This window comes from Primulina eburnea, chromosome 9 (genome assembly GCF_022965805.1).
Source record: "Primulina eburnea isolate SZY01 chromosome 9, ASM2296580v1, whole genome shotgun sequence".
NCBI lineage: Eukaryota > Viridiplantae > Streptophyta > Magnoliopsida > Lamiales > Gesneriaceae > Primulina > Primulina eburnea.
Genome location: NC_133109.1, coordinates 32,796,590 through 32,812,096, shown reverse-complemented (window position 1 = coordinate 32,812,096; position 15,507 = coordinate 32,796,590). Strand labels below are relative to the sequence as shown.

Genomic DNA, 15,507 nt, shown 5'->3' with positions numbered 1-15,507 from the left:
CACACTTATGAGAAGCTAATTGCTATATAAAAATGCGATTTTCCAAAGTTGCTACATCATTTCCATAGCAACACTTTACTGCGTAGGCCCATTGGTTGTGGAACCCAAGCCCAATAACTTATTGCTTGTAAAAGGCCCAATTCTTTTGAAATCCAACAACCTTCACTATCCACATAATATAAAATTCCAATATATTAGATTGGTCAAAAATAATAATAAAAATAATTATTAATGTTATTCAAAGGTTGGACTTTTCTTAATATTGTGGGCTTAAGATCTATGTAGTAATGAAAGATGTGACACCCACCAAGTTTTTTTTAGCGGTCCAAGCATATCCGCCGTTCATAAAAAAAGTCGTATAATATTATTTTAAATAAATAAAATGTTTAAAAAGTTTATAAAATGACACCAACGTATCGTTTAGATTGCGATTAGTGGATGAATTTGATTTGGAGTGGAATTTGAGTAATGAATTCTAAATGATACATATGTATAATTTAGTGTGAAGTTAATTTGAAATTTATTTAAGTTTTGTTCATCATAAAAAAAAAATTAAAATCTATTACTCAAATTCATCGATCCAATCACGACTTAATTATTAGGTATTTTTTTGAGACGGTCTTACGAATCTTTATTCGTGAGACAAGTCAACCATATCGATATTATTAATAACAGTTTATTTAAGGTTTTTTTAATTAAATACATAGCTTGTTTACGGGTCTAACTCGAGCTGAAACCGTCAAGTTTGGAGGCGTTCGGGCAGGGTGGAGTTGGGGGATCTAAAAAGAGATGGACGGGTTTGGATTCCGAGTCCTACTTTTCTTTGGCGGCAGACTTAAGGTTTGGCCAAACCGCCGCGTTGACGTTGTAATAAATCAGAGAGAGAAAGAAGTACAAGATATGGTTTGGTTAAACTGGTAGGCACAGAGAGCTGGCACTTTTGGATGTAGCAAAGAAGTTGGTGGGCAGTTTATCCTTCTCAACTTCACCTTCTCCTCTCTTCTTTCTCATTGCAAAAATTCTTGTGCTCCTGAATTCGAGGGATTGTTGGGGCTTCAAGATTCAGAATGGAGAGGCTAATTCACTCCAAGGCCGTACCTCACTTTAACTTGAAGCCCAGTTCTTCTCCCCTTGTTTTTTTCGCCAGGAAAATGGCTTTCTCGTCGGATTCATTTCGTTGGGTTCCACTCCCCGGGCCACTTCGGGTCAACTCGCTATCTTGCAGTCTCCGACAGCCGTCTTTGGTCTCCCCTGAAACCCGGGAAAAGTTGTCGCTTTCCGGGGATTCGACTGATGGGCTGGCGCCTAAGCCTCATTTTCGTAGACTAATACCTCTGGTATATTCCCCGCGGCGAAAGGTATTAATTGTGTGACAGTTTAGTTTTTGAGTGATTGTGATTCTTTTGGATTGAGTTCCTTTATCCAGTTTTGGCATTTATTATGATACCATTACTTTAAGAGCCAAAGACCGGAATTTCGCCCGTTTTCCTTTTTCTTGAAAATGGAGGATGAATTGGTATTTTGGGATTTAGCTATGAAGTTATTCAGCCATCTTTAATCGGTGCCTCCTTAATTTCGTATCTAAAATCACTGTTTATTGTTAAAGTTCGCCTGTCCCTATTGTGTAGTGATATAGCTGAAATCGGTGATGCTAGCTAAGAGATCAGATCCCTGCTTGGAGAGCTCGGATCAAACCTTTGAACGCTGTCGGGGAGGTCGGATCTTCACCTTGGGAGCTCGGATCAGACACCTCGAAATCCAGAAACACAAACAAGAGTGTTAGAAGGGGGCCGGAAGGTTGTTCCGGCGTAGCCCCTCCGACGCTCAAGTCAGAAAACTGAGAGAGAAACTGTGCGTGCAAAGAGAATGTGAAAAAGTATGAATGAATCGTAGAGTTAACGAAACCTGGTATTTATAGGTGAACCGTAGAGTCCTAGTTTTGGTAGGTTTCGATCTTGAGAATCTTCGGAAGATTTGGTTAGATCTTCACCCAGATTTGGTTTAGATATCGCTAGATTTAATTCAGATTTTTAATGGGCTTTTACTTTTCTGGGCTTCGATCTCTGCGGGCTACGCGCTTAACATCTGAGTAAGGGCTCTCTTAGGCATGAGCCCACGAGACGCTAGGACCTCATGGGACCTCGGCTCGGGAGCTCGGCCGAAGGTTTCCGATAGTCCCAACAATTCTTTCTGGGAGGTCAGCTCGGGAGGTCAGCCAATGGGCTCGGCCAGGAGAGGTCGGCGGACCTCTCCAATCGCTGGTATTTCCAAAATGGGAGGTCGGCCAGAGATGACCTCCCGGATGACCTCAAGCTTTCTTCTGAACGTATGCTGGGCTTTGCTTGAGATGGGCTATCGAGAGTGGGCCGAGCCCGTCCTCCCACCGGGGGTATCACGAGTCCCCCCCTCAAGTCGAGCTGACGTCGAAGACCTGAAGCTCGTGGTTTTCCGAGCTCTCGATGGCCCATGATTATTCTGAGCTTACTGCCTCTGTACTATCGTGAGATCATGATGACCGAGTGACTGGATATGTTGGGAGGAAAAATCAAAAACCTGGGGGCGCCTGAGCTCCTGGTAGCTCTTGTCTGTACCGAGCCTCGAAGTTTTATTGCTGCGCTGATCTGGGGTTACCAAATTATAGGGATATCTGCCCTTAAAGATTGAGTCTCCGGCTGAGCGTAGTTTTGGGTCTTCCTGAACTCGCAGATGAAGTTCGTAGCCGGGCTAAATGGCTAAACAAGGCACTCCAAGGTATGCTGAAGTTCTAGCTGAGCTGAGCTTAGGTTTGTGTACCATAAGCCACGCTGATTCATTTCAATATCTGTGCTGAGCTGAGACAACGGCGAGCTTCCAGCTGTGCTGAATACGAAACGTTACTGCCAGCTGTCAGTTAAAAAGTAAATTTCACGTATTTCGATACAATCCAGGCCGTTTAGGCCTTTCGCGATCAACGGTCAGATCTCCTCCTGGTCCCTCTATAAATACCCGTTACCCCTCTTACTTCACTTCCTACTTTCCTATCATTTTACCTCGGCACCGACCTTCCAAAAGAATTCGTCTTCTCTCTCCAACTCCTGCTCTCCCGTTCTTCTTCAATAGGTATCGTTTCATGGCCTCCCCCAACCGTTCTTCCTTGTCGACCTCCGAGGGGATATTCCGAGAGGTGGATCAGTATGATCCCCTCACGGAGGTTGCCTCGAGAGCAGGTGAATGTCCTGAGATTGAGGGGGTCAGCTCCCGCCTCGTTAGTGGTGATGACGGTGCAGCCCTGAACCAGCTTAGCCTCAGTCACCCCGAGGAGCCCCTCAGGACGTCTGACCCCTGGTTCGAGCTCTACCCTTCATGGTTGGATGCTTCGGACGAGCCTCGCATCCGAGCTCTCTCCTACGCACCCAAGGATTATAAGTTTCTATTCCCTCATTCCGAGGACAGAGCCCACAACCCCCCCCCCTGGATACTACACTTTCTATGAGGACCAATTAGATGGTGGACTCAGGTTCCCTCTCCCCTCCTTCTTTCAAGAACTGAGCCAATTTTACCAAATCCACCTCGGCCAGTTTTCCCCCAACGCCTTCCGCACTTTGTGTAATTTTGTGGTTCTTTTCAAGGCCTTAGCTTTTGAGGATCGACCCCCCGACCTTCTCTCATTTCTACCTCCCCAAGAGGTCAGAAGATGGTCCCTTCTATTTCTCAGCTCGGCCCAGCTGCCAGTTCTTTGAGGGGGCACCGAGCTCTAACAAATTTTGGAAAAACCACTTCTTTTTCGTCCAACCTTCTGACTCTTGGGACATTTGTTCGCAATGGCGGGTCGCTCTACCCGAGCTCCCCTGTCCCGTCTCAGGTTTTCGCAAGAGTGATACTTTTCTGAGGCCCTTCGGGGCCATCCGGGGTCGGCGTTTCCATACCCCCACCCTTTTAGCTGAGGACCTCTTGAGCTACTATGGGCTTAGCTCGGCCAAAGTCACTCCCAAGGGCAATGCGGGTATGGAATTCAGCTCGTCCTGCCACCCGCCTCCCCTTCTCTCTCTCTCTCTTTTTTTTTTTCTTTTTTTTTTTTTTTTTTTTTTTTTACACGCATATTTATTTCTGAACTGACCCCCTCTTTTCTATCCGTGCCAGTTAACAGAGTCATGAATGCCCTGATTCAAAAGGCTGCAGCTCGCAAAAAGCACCAGGTCGGCTCGGGTGCTGCTAGCAAAGGCAAAGCCAGGGTTGTTGAGGCCAGTGCTGAGGAGGTCACTGTGGTGGCTGTTACTGAGGCTTTGGAGATTCCTCAGAGCGCCCCTTCTCGGAAGCGCCGTGCCCCAAGTACGCCTGGCCCAATGGGTCAGTCCGGCAGCAGCGGGGAGCTTGGGCCTCCTCATACTGACGCCGTGCCCCTCCGGCAGTTCAAACCGGATCCTCGCTCCAAAGTCATGCGTTCCAGATCTCACCTTTACGACATGTACCGGGACGACCTCCGGATAGTGGGGGTGGGGCCCACCTCTCTGGCCGGAGCCGTGCTGCGGGACGTTGTCTCTCAGGCCGATGCTGATTTTCTTCAAGAGCTCAATTGGTCGGAGCTCGTCTCGAGGTCAACTTCTGCAAGCGCTGAGGTGTTTTTCTCTCCTTTTATTATTATTACTGTATTTACATTCTTTCATAAACTGAACTCTTTTCTATGCAGGCCGCTCTACTGAATGCTGAGGTAGCTTTCCGAGCTACTAATCTCCGGAAGATATCCTCGAAGGATACACGGACCTTCCAAGCCACTTCAGCCGAGCTGGAGAAGAAGTTGGCTGACCTTACCGAGGCTTTGGAGAAGGAGAAGGCCAACTCAAAGAGCCGGGAGGAGGATATGCGCCATGGTTTTGCAGCAGAGACCCTGAAGTTGAAGAATGAGCTGCGCATGCTGGAGGTTCGGCTCGAGGCGTCCCAAGAGGAGGTTAGAACCTCTCAGGAGGCAGCCAGGGTTGCTCAAGCGGAGCTTGAAATGGGCTCTGAGGCCTTCAAGGAGGACTTCCTGAAGTCAGAGGAATTTGCCTTTACCGTCGCTGAGAAGGCCCTCGGTTTCATATATGTGGGCTTCGACGGTGCTGTGGCCCAGTTCAAGGAGGCTGGCTACCCTCCAGAGGGGGCCTCAGCCGATTTTCTCGATCCCCAGAGGGTAGTAGATAACCTCCCCCCAGAAGACCCGGACACTGGAGGAGCTCAGCCCCCAACCTCAACTCCTTAGTTTATTTCCCTCCGTCCTATTTGTACTGCAAATATTTTAATGAAAATTTTTATTCCATCATTTCATCTTGCATGAGACCAGCAACCACAATGAACATAATAGAACTTTAATTTGCCGAGGTTACTCTTTGGGGGATCGGCTAGACATAGTTCAATAATAATATGATAAATCCTTTGGAGATCAGTCTAGCACTTAATAAACTAACGAACCACTCGATTTGCTCTGAAAGGGGTCGGCCCTGGCTCTTGGAGCTCGGTCCAAAACTCGATGGAATTGTAACTCATCGCGGATCTCAGCCCAGCCACTTAACCATAATAACTTGGTAAAAATAAAACATTGCTGAGATCGGCTCGGCCATGGGAGATCGGCCAGCAGCTTAACCATAATAACTTGGCAAAAATAAAACATCGCTGAGATCGGCTCGGCCATGGGAGCTCGACCAGCAACTTAACCATAATAACTTGGTAAAAATAAAACATCGCTGAGATCGGCTCGGCCATGGGAGCTCGGCCAGCAACTTAACCATAATAATTTGGTAAGAATAAAACATCGCTGAGATCGGCTCGGCCATGGGAGCTCGGCCAGCAACTTAACCATAATAACTTGATAAAAATAAAACGTCGCTGAGATCGGCTCGGCCATGGGAGCTCGGCCAGCAACTTAACCATAATAACTTGGTAACCATAATAATTTGGTAAGAATAAAACATCGCTGAGATCGGCTCGGCCATGGGAGCTCGGCCAGCAACTTAACCATAATAACTTGGTAAAAATAAAACATCGCTGAGATCGGCTCGGCCATGGGAGCTCGGCCAGCAACTTAACCATAATAACTTGGTAAAAATAAAACATCGCTGAGATCGGCTCGGCCATGGGAGCTCGGCCAGCAACTTAACCATAATAACTTGGTAAAAATAAAACATCGCTGAGATCGGCTCGGCCATAGGAGCTCGGCCAGCAACTTAACCATAATAACTTGATAAAAATAAAACGTCGCTGAGGTCGGCTCGGCCATGGGAGCTCGGCCAGCAACTTAACCATAATAATTTGGTAAGAATAAAACATCGCTGAGATCGGCTCGGCCATGGGAGCTCGGCCAGCAACTTAACCATAATAACTTGGTAAAAATAAAACATCGCTGAGATCGGCTCGGCCATGGGAGCTCGGCCAGCAACTTAACCATAATAACTTGGTAAAAATAAAACATCGCTGAGATCGGCTCGGCCATGGGAGCTCGGCCGGCAACTTTTGGAATGTAAAATTTATGCCGAGCCGAGGTGAGCTACGAGGCTCCTGAACTGACTGAGGGTGAAAACCCTTCTCATACTTGGCGTGACCAAGATGAGGTGAGCTCTGGGCTCCTGATCTGACTGAGGGTGAAAACCCTTCTCATACTTGGCGTGACCAAGATGAGGTGAGCTCTGGGCTCCTGATCTGACTGAGGGGGAAAACCCTTCTCATACTTGGCGTGACCAAGATGAGGTGAGCTCTGGGCTCCTGATCTGACTGAGGGTGAAAACCCTTCTCATACTTGGCGTGACCAAGATGAGGTGAGCTCTGGGCTCCTGATCTGACTGAGGGTGAAAACCCTTCTCATACTTGGCGTGACCAAGATGAGGTGAGCTCTGGGCTCCTGATCTGACTGAGGGTGAAAACCCTTCTCATACTTGGCGTGACCAAGATGAGGTGAGCTCTGGGCTCCTGATCTGACTGAGGGTGAAAACCCTTCTCATACTTGGCGTGACCAAGATGAGGTGAGCTCTGGGCTCCTGATCTGACTGAGGGGGAAAACCCTTCTCATACTTGGCGTGACCAAGATGAGGTGAGCTCTGGGCTCCTGATCTGACTGAGGGTGAAAACCCTTCTCATACTTGGCGTGACCAAGATGAGGTGAGCTCTGGGCTCCTGATCTGACTGAGGGTGAAAACCCTTCTCATACTTGGCGTGACCAAGATGAGGTGAGCTCTGGGCTCCTGATCTGACTGAGGGTGAAAACCCTTCTCATACTTGGCGTGACCAAGATGAGGTGAGCTCTGGGCTCCTGATCTGACTGAGGGTGAAAACCCTTCTCATACTTGGCGTGACCAAGATGAGGTGAGCTCTGGGCTCCTGATCTGACTGAGGGTGAAAACCCTTCTCATACTTGGCGTGACCAAGATGAGGTGAGCTCTGGGCTCCTGATCTGACTGAGGGTGAAAACCCTTCTCATACTTGGCGTGACCAAGATGAGGTGAGCTCTGGGCTCCTGATCTGACTGAGGGTGAAAACCCTTCTCATACTTGGCGTGACCAAGATGAGGTGAGCTCTGGGCTCCTGATCTGACTGAGGGTGAAAACCCTTCTCATACTTGGCGTGACCAAGATGAGGTGAGCTCTGGGCTCCTGATCTGACTGAGGGTGAGAACCCTTATCTGCAATAATAATAATTTTCAACAAAAATGCATAATTTTATTAATGTATCTGAATAAAGCATCAAAACTTGACGTCCTTGTTATTGAAAGTAAATGATATAAAAAAGAACTAAAGCTTCTATCAACATCTAAGCATAATATTTGCGGAGGTGATAAGCATTCCATGGCCTCTTCAATTTCTTCCCTGTCCAGTCTTCTAAGTAATATGCACCTGAGCTAAGCTTTTCCACCACTTTGAACGGTCCTTCCCATTTCGGATCAAGCTTTCCGACCTTCTCTTCCTGAACCTTCTTAAAGACTAGGTCTCCAACTTGGAAGCTCCTCTGAATGACCCTCTTATTGTAAGTTTGGGCTATGCGTCTCTTGTAAGCCTCCATCCTTATGGCCGCGGCTTCCCTCTTCTCTTCCACGAAATCTAGGTCTGCTGCTCGCCTCTCATTGTTCTGCTCATCATAGAATATTACGCGAGGTGTCTCTTCACCGATCTCCGCCGGAAGCACGGCTTCATTTCCATAGACTAGGCTGAAAGGCGTCTCCCCCGTGCCTATCTTTGGGGTGGTCCTGTATGACCACAGCACGCTGGGGAGTTCCTCCACCCAATTACCTTTTGCGCTCCCAAGTCTGGTCTTCAGGCTCTGCACTAAGGATCTGTTGGTGACCTCCACTTGGCCATTGCATTGAGGGTAGGCCACAGAGGTGAAGTGCTGCTGGATCTTCATCTCTTTACACCAGGCTTGGATCCGGCTTCCTTGAAATTGCCTTCCATTGTCGGATATCAACTTCCTCGGGACCCCGAACCTGCAGACTATGTTCTTCCATAGAAATTTGAGTACCTCATTTTCAGTTATCTTAGCCAAAGCCTCAGCCTCCACCCATTTTGAGAAATAATCTATGGCGACGAGCAAAAATTTTTTCTGAGCTGGGGCCGGGGGAAAAGGTCCCACAATGTCGATCCCCCATTGGTCAAACGGGCAGGCTGCCACAATACTCTTCATTAGTGCGGCTGGTTGATGTTGGAGCTTGCCATGACGCTGGCAGCTGTCGCATGAGATGACAATGGCTAGAGCGTCTTTTAACATAGTGGGCCAGAAATATCCGGCCAAGAGTGCCTTTCGTGCTAGAAAGTAAGATCCCAAGTGATTTCCACAACAGCCTTCATGAATCTCCCTCAATACATAGTTAGATTGCTTGGGACCCAAACATTTGAGAAGAGGTCGGGAGGCTGACCTCTTGTAAAGAGTTCCGTTGATCATTACAAATCGAAGGCTCCTTCGCTTCATCCTGTAAGCCTTTTTCGGATCTTCGGGGAGCACCCCATCCTTCATGTAATCCAATAACTCGGCCCGCCAGTCATTGTCTTCGTGCTCAGGAGAGGGGTAATGCACAGCAGGGCTTAGCAAAACTTGGACCACTACCTCTCTTGATCTCCAGCTGTGAAGTGAGCTTGCCATTTTTGCAAGGGAGTCGGCTCCCTCATTCTCCTCCCGGGGGATCTTCTTAAAAACCAGTTCTGTAAAGAGTTCTTTAGCTGCTTCCACCGCTTTTACGTATTCTATCAATCTCTCATTCTTGATGTCGTAGGATCCATTCATTTGGTGGGCCACCAGCTGAGAATCAGAGAAGATGTGAACCCGAGCTGCTCCGACCTGCCGTGCTGCTCTTAGACCCGCTAAGACCGCTTCGTATTCTGCCTCATTGTTGGATGCCCTAAAGTCTAGTCTTACGGCTAACTTTAGTTCGTCTCCTTTTGGAGAGATCAATAACACACCAACTCCGCTGCCTTCATTGGTGGATGAACCATCCACATAGACCTTCCAAAGGTCTTCCATCTCCACATGCAAAGTCTCAGCCAGGAAATCGGCCAAGGCCTGTGCTTTGATTGCGGTTCGAGGGTCCATATTGAATGTCATATTCTCCCAGTTCGGTGGTCCATTTTACCAATCTTCCTAAGATATCAGCATGAGTCATTATTTTCCCGAGAGGGCTGTTAGTGAGGACCATAATGGGATGAGACAAAAAGTATGGTCTCAGTCTCCGAGCTGTGGTGACCAAGGCCAAAGCAAGCTTTTCCACTGTCGTGTATCTGAGCTCAGCTCCTTTGAGTGCATGGGATATATAATATACGGGATTCTGCTCGGTGCCCTTCTGTCTAACCAGGACTGAGCTCACAGCTGCTTCGGTGGCTGATAGATAAACATACAATTGCTCCCCTGCTGATGGTTTTACTAGTATCGGGAGCTCAGCTAGATATGTCTTCAGGTCTTCGAAAGCCTTCGTGCACTCTCCATCCCATTCAAACTTCTTGGCTTTTCTGAGCACGCGAAAGAAAGGCAGACTCCGGTGCGCTGCTCTCGAAATGAATCGCGATAAAGCCGTGATTCTCCCGGCAAGCTTCTGAACCTCCTGGAGATTCCCAGGAGGTGTCATAGATTGGATGGCCTTTACTTTCTCGGGGTTAGCTTCAATTCCTCTTTCTGTCACCATATATCCCAGGAACTTTCCGCTTTTTACCCCAAATGTGCATTTCTGTGGGTTCAGCTTCAACCCATAAGACCTCAGAGTGGCAAAGGTCTCGCGGAGGTCTGTTACAAGGTCCGCCAAACTCTTGGACTTCACTAAAATATCATCCACGTAGACCTCCACATTCCTTCCTATCTGACCTGAGAAAACCTTGTCCATGAGCCTCTGATAAGTAGCTCCTGCGTTTTTTAGCCCGAAAGGCATTACCACATAACAGAATGTTCCCTCAGAGGTGATAAAGCTTACTTTATCCTGGTCTTCTCTTGCGAGAGGTATCTGATGGTACCCCTGATAAGCGTCCATTAGACATAGGTATTGGTGACCCGAGGTGGAGTCAACCAGCTGATCAATCCTCGGCAAGGGGTAGCAGTCTTTCGGGCAAGCTTTGTTAAGATCCCTGAAATCGACGCACATTCTCCATTTTCCAGAACTCTTAGGGACCAGAACCACGTTTGATAACCATGTTGGGAAAAATATCTCCCGTACGTGCCCTGCTTTGAGTAGCTCATCCACCTGCTCCTTTATTATCTTATCTTTCTCAGGGCCGAAGTGCCTTTTCTTTTGTTTAACCGGCCGAGCCTCGGGGAGGATATGGAGGCGATGTTCCATGATCTTCGGACTGACCCCTTGAAGTTCTTGCGGAGACCAAGCGAACACGTCGGTATTAGCCTTTAAGCAGGCTAACAAATCATTCTTGCTTTGAAGGTCCAGGTCGGCCGCCACCCTGATGTTGCGTTGGTTTCCTATTTCCACTGTCTCAGGCTCCTCCTCTGATATGAGTTGAATCTCTTTTCTAGGAATAGTTCGTGATGGAGTCTCGACCATCCCCACTTCAGTTCGGGACTTTTTTACTTCAAACCTTACTTCATCCACATAGCAACGACGTGAGGACTTCTGGTCCCCACAAACAACTCCCACTTGGTTTCCTGTAGGATATTTCAGCTTTTGATGGTACGTGGAGCTCACAGCTCGGAAATCAGCCAGGGCTGGTCGACCCATTATCCCGTTGTACGAAGAGGGTGCGTCTACCACCGTGAAACATGTCATCTTGGTGATGCGGTGTAGTCCCGCTCCCAAAGATAAGGGAAGCGTAACTTGTCCCATAGTTTGGACGGCATGTCCTGTGAAGCCAAATAAAGGTGTTGAGATGGGGTCAAACTCGAACCCTTCCACTTTCATTTGGTCCAGGGTTTTTTTGAAAAGAATGTTGACTGAGCTTCCAGTGTCAACAAAGATTCTTGCCACGTCGTAGTTGGCAATGGTGAGAGTTACTAATAGGGCATCGTTGTGAGGCGCGACAACACCTTTTAGGTCCTCTGGTCCGAAACTGATGGCAGGGTCAGTCTTTGGAGCAAGGTCTAACGCAAGGCTTTCCAGTCTCCTCCCGTGGGCTTTTCGAGCTCTTCCGGAATCCCCGTCAGTTGCGCCACCAGATATCATGTGTATGATACCCAGGGTCGGGTCATTCGCTATCTGTTCGACCAGAGGTCCCTGCTGTCGTTGGGGACCCGCTCGACCCTCCTGATTGGGTCGGTTCTCTCTTGGTGGAGGTCTCTGATTTGTCCAGGGAGGTCCTTGGCTCCTCCTGTTGTTTTGGTACCTCCCTTCTCGTCGAGCGAGGAGGTTCTTCATATGAGGGTCTCTTTGCATAATCCTTTGTACCTCTTCCCCTAGTCCCTGACAGTCGTTTGTAATGTGGCCGTATTCTTGATGAAATTCACAGAACTTATCAGAGGGAGGTAAACGCGGCCCTTTCTCGGCTTGTCTGGGGCGTTCTAACTTCCTTCTTTCTTCACAGATTTCCATGGCCCTTTCCAGGCTCATGGCCAAGGGGGTATAAGGAAAGCGTCCGGGGCCTCGGCTCCGTTCCTCTGATCTTTCGGCAGGCCTCTTCCTGCTCAGGTCTACTTTTTCCTTTCCTTTGTCTTTATCTCCCGGTTTGCCCTCCGTACGCCTCTGTCTCTGTGCATCTTCGAGGTTCACATATTTATCAGCTCGGCTCAGAAGCTCATCATAGCTATGAGGGGGCTTTTTCACCAAGGAGTTGAAGAACTGTCCCCCCCGAAGACCTTGTGTGAATGCGTTCACCAAGGTCTCCGTAGCTGCAGAGGGGACCTCCAAAGCTGCGCTGTTGAACCGCCTTATGAAATCCCTCAAAGAGTCTGTCTCACCCTGTTTCACACTAAACAAACCCAGGGAGGTCTTCAAATGTCTCTTGCTAGTGGCGTATTGGTTCATAAAGACAGTGCTGAACTCTCGGAAGCTGGTGATGGAACGTGGAGGCAATAGATCGAACCACCTCTGAGCTGGTCCCACCAATGTGGTAAGGAAGACACGACATTTCACCCCGTCTGAGTACCGGTGGAGCAGGGCAGCATTGTTGAATCTTCCCAAGTGTTCTTCGGGGTCAGTACTCCCGTCATAATCTCTAACAGTGGGCTGACGAAAGTTGGGCGGGAGGTCCTCATTCAGTATCTCAAGAGAGAGAGGACTTTCCCTGTCTTGCGGGGGAGGTCGGCCCCCCACTTGTCTACCCAACCTCCTGATTTCCTCCCAAACAGCGTCCAGGTGTCCAAGGGGAGGAGGGGGAGGTGGTTGCAATGGAGGTGATGGGGCTCTTTCTCGATGGAGGGCCTCGTTTATAGATGTGTTGATCAGCTGGGTCAGCTGTTCGAGGCTGAGAACAACTGCTTCTTCTCCTTGGTCACTTCCACGGCCTCCCTGATTACCACGGCCTCTTTGGGCACCTCTAGGGCCTGTCCTTTTACCTGTTCGTCCCCACATGTCTACGTCTTCTCAGTATATTCCCACAGACGGCGCCAATTGATATAGCTGAAATCGGTGATGCTAGCTAAGAGATCAGATCCCTGCTTGGAGAGCTCGGATCAAACCTTTGAACGCTGTCGGGGAGGTCGGATCTTCACCTTGGGAGCTCGGATCAGACACCTCGAAATCCAGAAACACAAACAAGAGTGTTAGAAGGGGGCCGGAAGGTTGTTCCGGCGTAGCCCCTCCGACGCTCAAGTCAGAAAACTGAGAGAGAAACTGTGCGTGCAAAGAGAATGTGAAAAAGTATGAATGCATCGTAGAGTTAACGAAACCTGGTATTTATAGGTGAACCGTAGAGTCCTAGTTTTGGTAGGTTTCGATCTTGAGAATCTTCGGAAGATTTGGTTAGATCTTCACCCAGATTTGGTTTAGATATCGCTAGATTTAATTCAGATTTTTAATGGGCTTTTACTTTTCTGGGCTTCGATCTCTGCGGGCTACGCGCTTAACATCTGAGTAAGGGCTCTCTTAGGCATGAGCCCACGAGACGCTAGGACCTCATGGGACCTCGGCTCGGGAGCTCGGCCGAAGGTTTCCGATAGTCCCAACAATTCTTTCTGGGAGGTCAGCTCGGGAGGTCAGCCAATGAGCTCGGCCAGAGAGGTCGGCGGACCTCTCCAATCGCTGGTATTTCCAAAATGGGAGGTCGGCCAGAGATGACCTCCCGGATGACCTCAAGCTTTCTTCTGAACGTATGCTGGGCTTTGCTTGAGATGGGCTATCGAGAGTGGGCCGAGCCCGTCCTCCCACCGGGGGTATCATGTAGTCTACTAAATTCAAAGCCCTGCTGTCCCTTTAATTTGCATGTGGTATATTTATACGTCTTGATCATCTAAGGAGTTGAGATCACTCATGGCACAATTAGCTGGGATGTGTCGAAATTTTGTTCCATGGAGGATTTTGTTTCACAGGTAACATGAGGTGGGGTGGTACTTATACAACAATGATTGTGTGTCTCTATTGTTTTCAATACAATTAGGAAGTAGTTATGGCATTTTCCCGTTTGTTGGTTCTCGTTTTCCATGCTCTTTTTCCATTTTTCTAACAGAGCTGGTTTATTTTTTTCTGCGGTGAAGACTAGTTTTGGTAGATATAACATGTAAGCTTTACAAAAAAACTGGTCGCGACAACCAGTTGGAACATGAGGGTCTAATCTATGACGGCAAACTGTCTTTGTTATTATCTTGCCAAACCTTGTGATCCTCCAGATTAATATTATGCATGAAATACATCATTAATTACTGATTATGAAAAACTCATGTAGAAAATATCTAATGCAAGTCTTGGTGAAGGAACAAAGATTAGAATGCAAAAGGATTGCACTTTGGAACGTCTTCTAAGAAAATAAAATTGACGGTGGGATCTAGGCTCTCTCAACTACTGCATGACAGGACAGTTGGAAATTATTTCAATATGGTGTTATTGTTGTCCCATATGTTTTTTTTACCTTTTTAACACATTCTGTTATCTTTATTAGTAATTATTCTCGATGTATTTCAGGTAGTTAATGCAGGGGCAGTGATATTATTATCTGCAATCCTTTTGACGTTACTCCACCCAGTTTATGTGCCACCGGCGTTTGCTAGTTTCCCAAATGCAGCCAAGACCGGAGTACCAGCAGCAGTTGCTGCAGGGACTAGTCTTATTCGCAGTGAGTTACTGAGCAGCGCATGGACTGGCTTCTTTGCAGGTTGCTTGCACACATTATCAGGTCCCGACCATCTTGCTGCCTTGGCTCCACTTTCAATTGGCTGCACGAGGATGGAAAGTGCTGCTGTTGGAGCCCTTTGGGGATGCGGACACGATGCAGGACAGTTGATATTTGGCTTACTCTTCTTGCTTTTGAAAGATCAGCTACATATTGAAATCTTGAGAACTTGGGGCACGAGAGTGGTTGGGTTTACTCTACTCGTTATTGGAGCCATGGGAATAAGGGAAGCATCAGAAGTACCCTCCCCGTGTCTTGTCCTGGAAAATGGTGAGGATGTCAGTGGATACGAAATGATCGCTAGCCCTTCAATTGGAAAGAAGAAATTTGGTTTTACTACATTTGCTACAGGGATTGTCCATGGATTGCAGCCGGATGCTTTGATGATGATTTTACCGGCACTTGCATTGCCTTCTCGTTTGGCTGGTGCTGCGTTTCTGTTCATGTTCTTGGTTGGGACGGTTTTCGCTATGGGAAGTTATACAATGTTTATTGGGTCATGTAGTCAAGCGCTCAAGGAAAGGATACCTAGAATAACTGAAAAACTCACTTGGGCATCTTCTCTCGTTGCAATTGGTTTGGGGGTTGCCATTTTGATCAGTGAGTTTTTTGGAATAAGCTTGTATTGAATTGTGCCTGTGTGAGGTTTTCATTTTTATGTTGTTATAAATGGAAGAATAGGGAGTCCGGCCTTGTAGCTCTATATGTCAAATGTGATTCTTGAAGTTAGGTCTATCATGTTTTTGCTTGAGAAATGATCGTGATTCTGCATATTTATTACAAGTTTTAGCCTATTACAACATTCAAGCGTGGATATGGTCTTTAA

At 47.7% G+C, this 15,507-nt stretch overlaps 1 protein-coding gene across 1 annotated transcript; it reads left to right on the top strand.

The window, feature by feature from the left end:
- The first annotated feature begins 775 nt into the window (after positions 1-775).
- LOC140841811 (chloroplast protein FOR GROWTH AND FERTILITY 2-like) lies at positions 776-15,483 on the top strand. Its single transcript, XM_073209500.1, has 2 exons — positions 776-1,358; positions 14,474-15,483. Exons 1-2 carry the CDS (start codon positions 1,068-1,070, stop codon positions 15,308-15,310), a joined length of 1,128 nt encoding a protein of 375 aa, XP_073065601.1. The 5' UTR covers positions 776-1,067; the 3' UTR covers positions 15,311-15,483.
- The last annotated feature ends 24 nt before the right edge of the window (positions 15,484-15,507 follow it).

Coding starts and splice junctions, on each gene's coding strand:
- LOC140841811 (XM_073209500.1), top strand. CDS start 1,068: ATGGAGAGGCTAATTCACTCCAAGGCCGTACCTCACTTTAACTTGAAG. Junction 1,359..14,473: donor TATATTCCCCGCGGCGAAAG/GTATTAATTGTG, acceptor GATGTATTTCAG/GTAGTTAATGCAGGGGCAGT.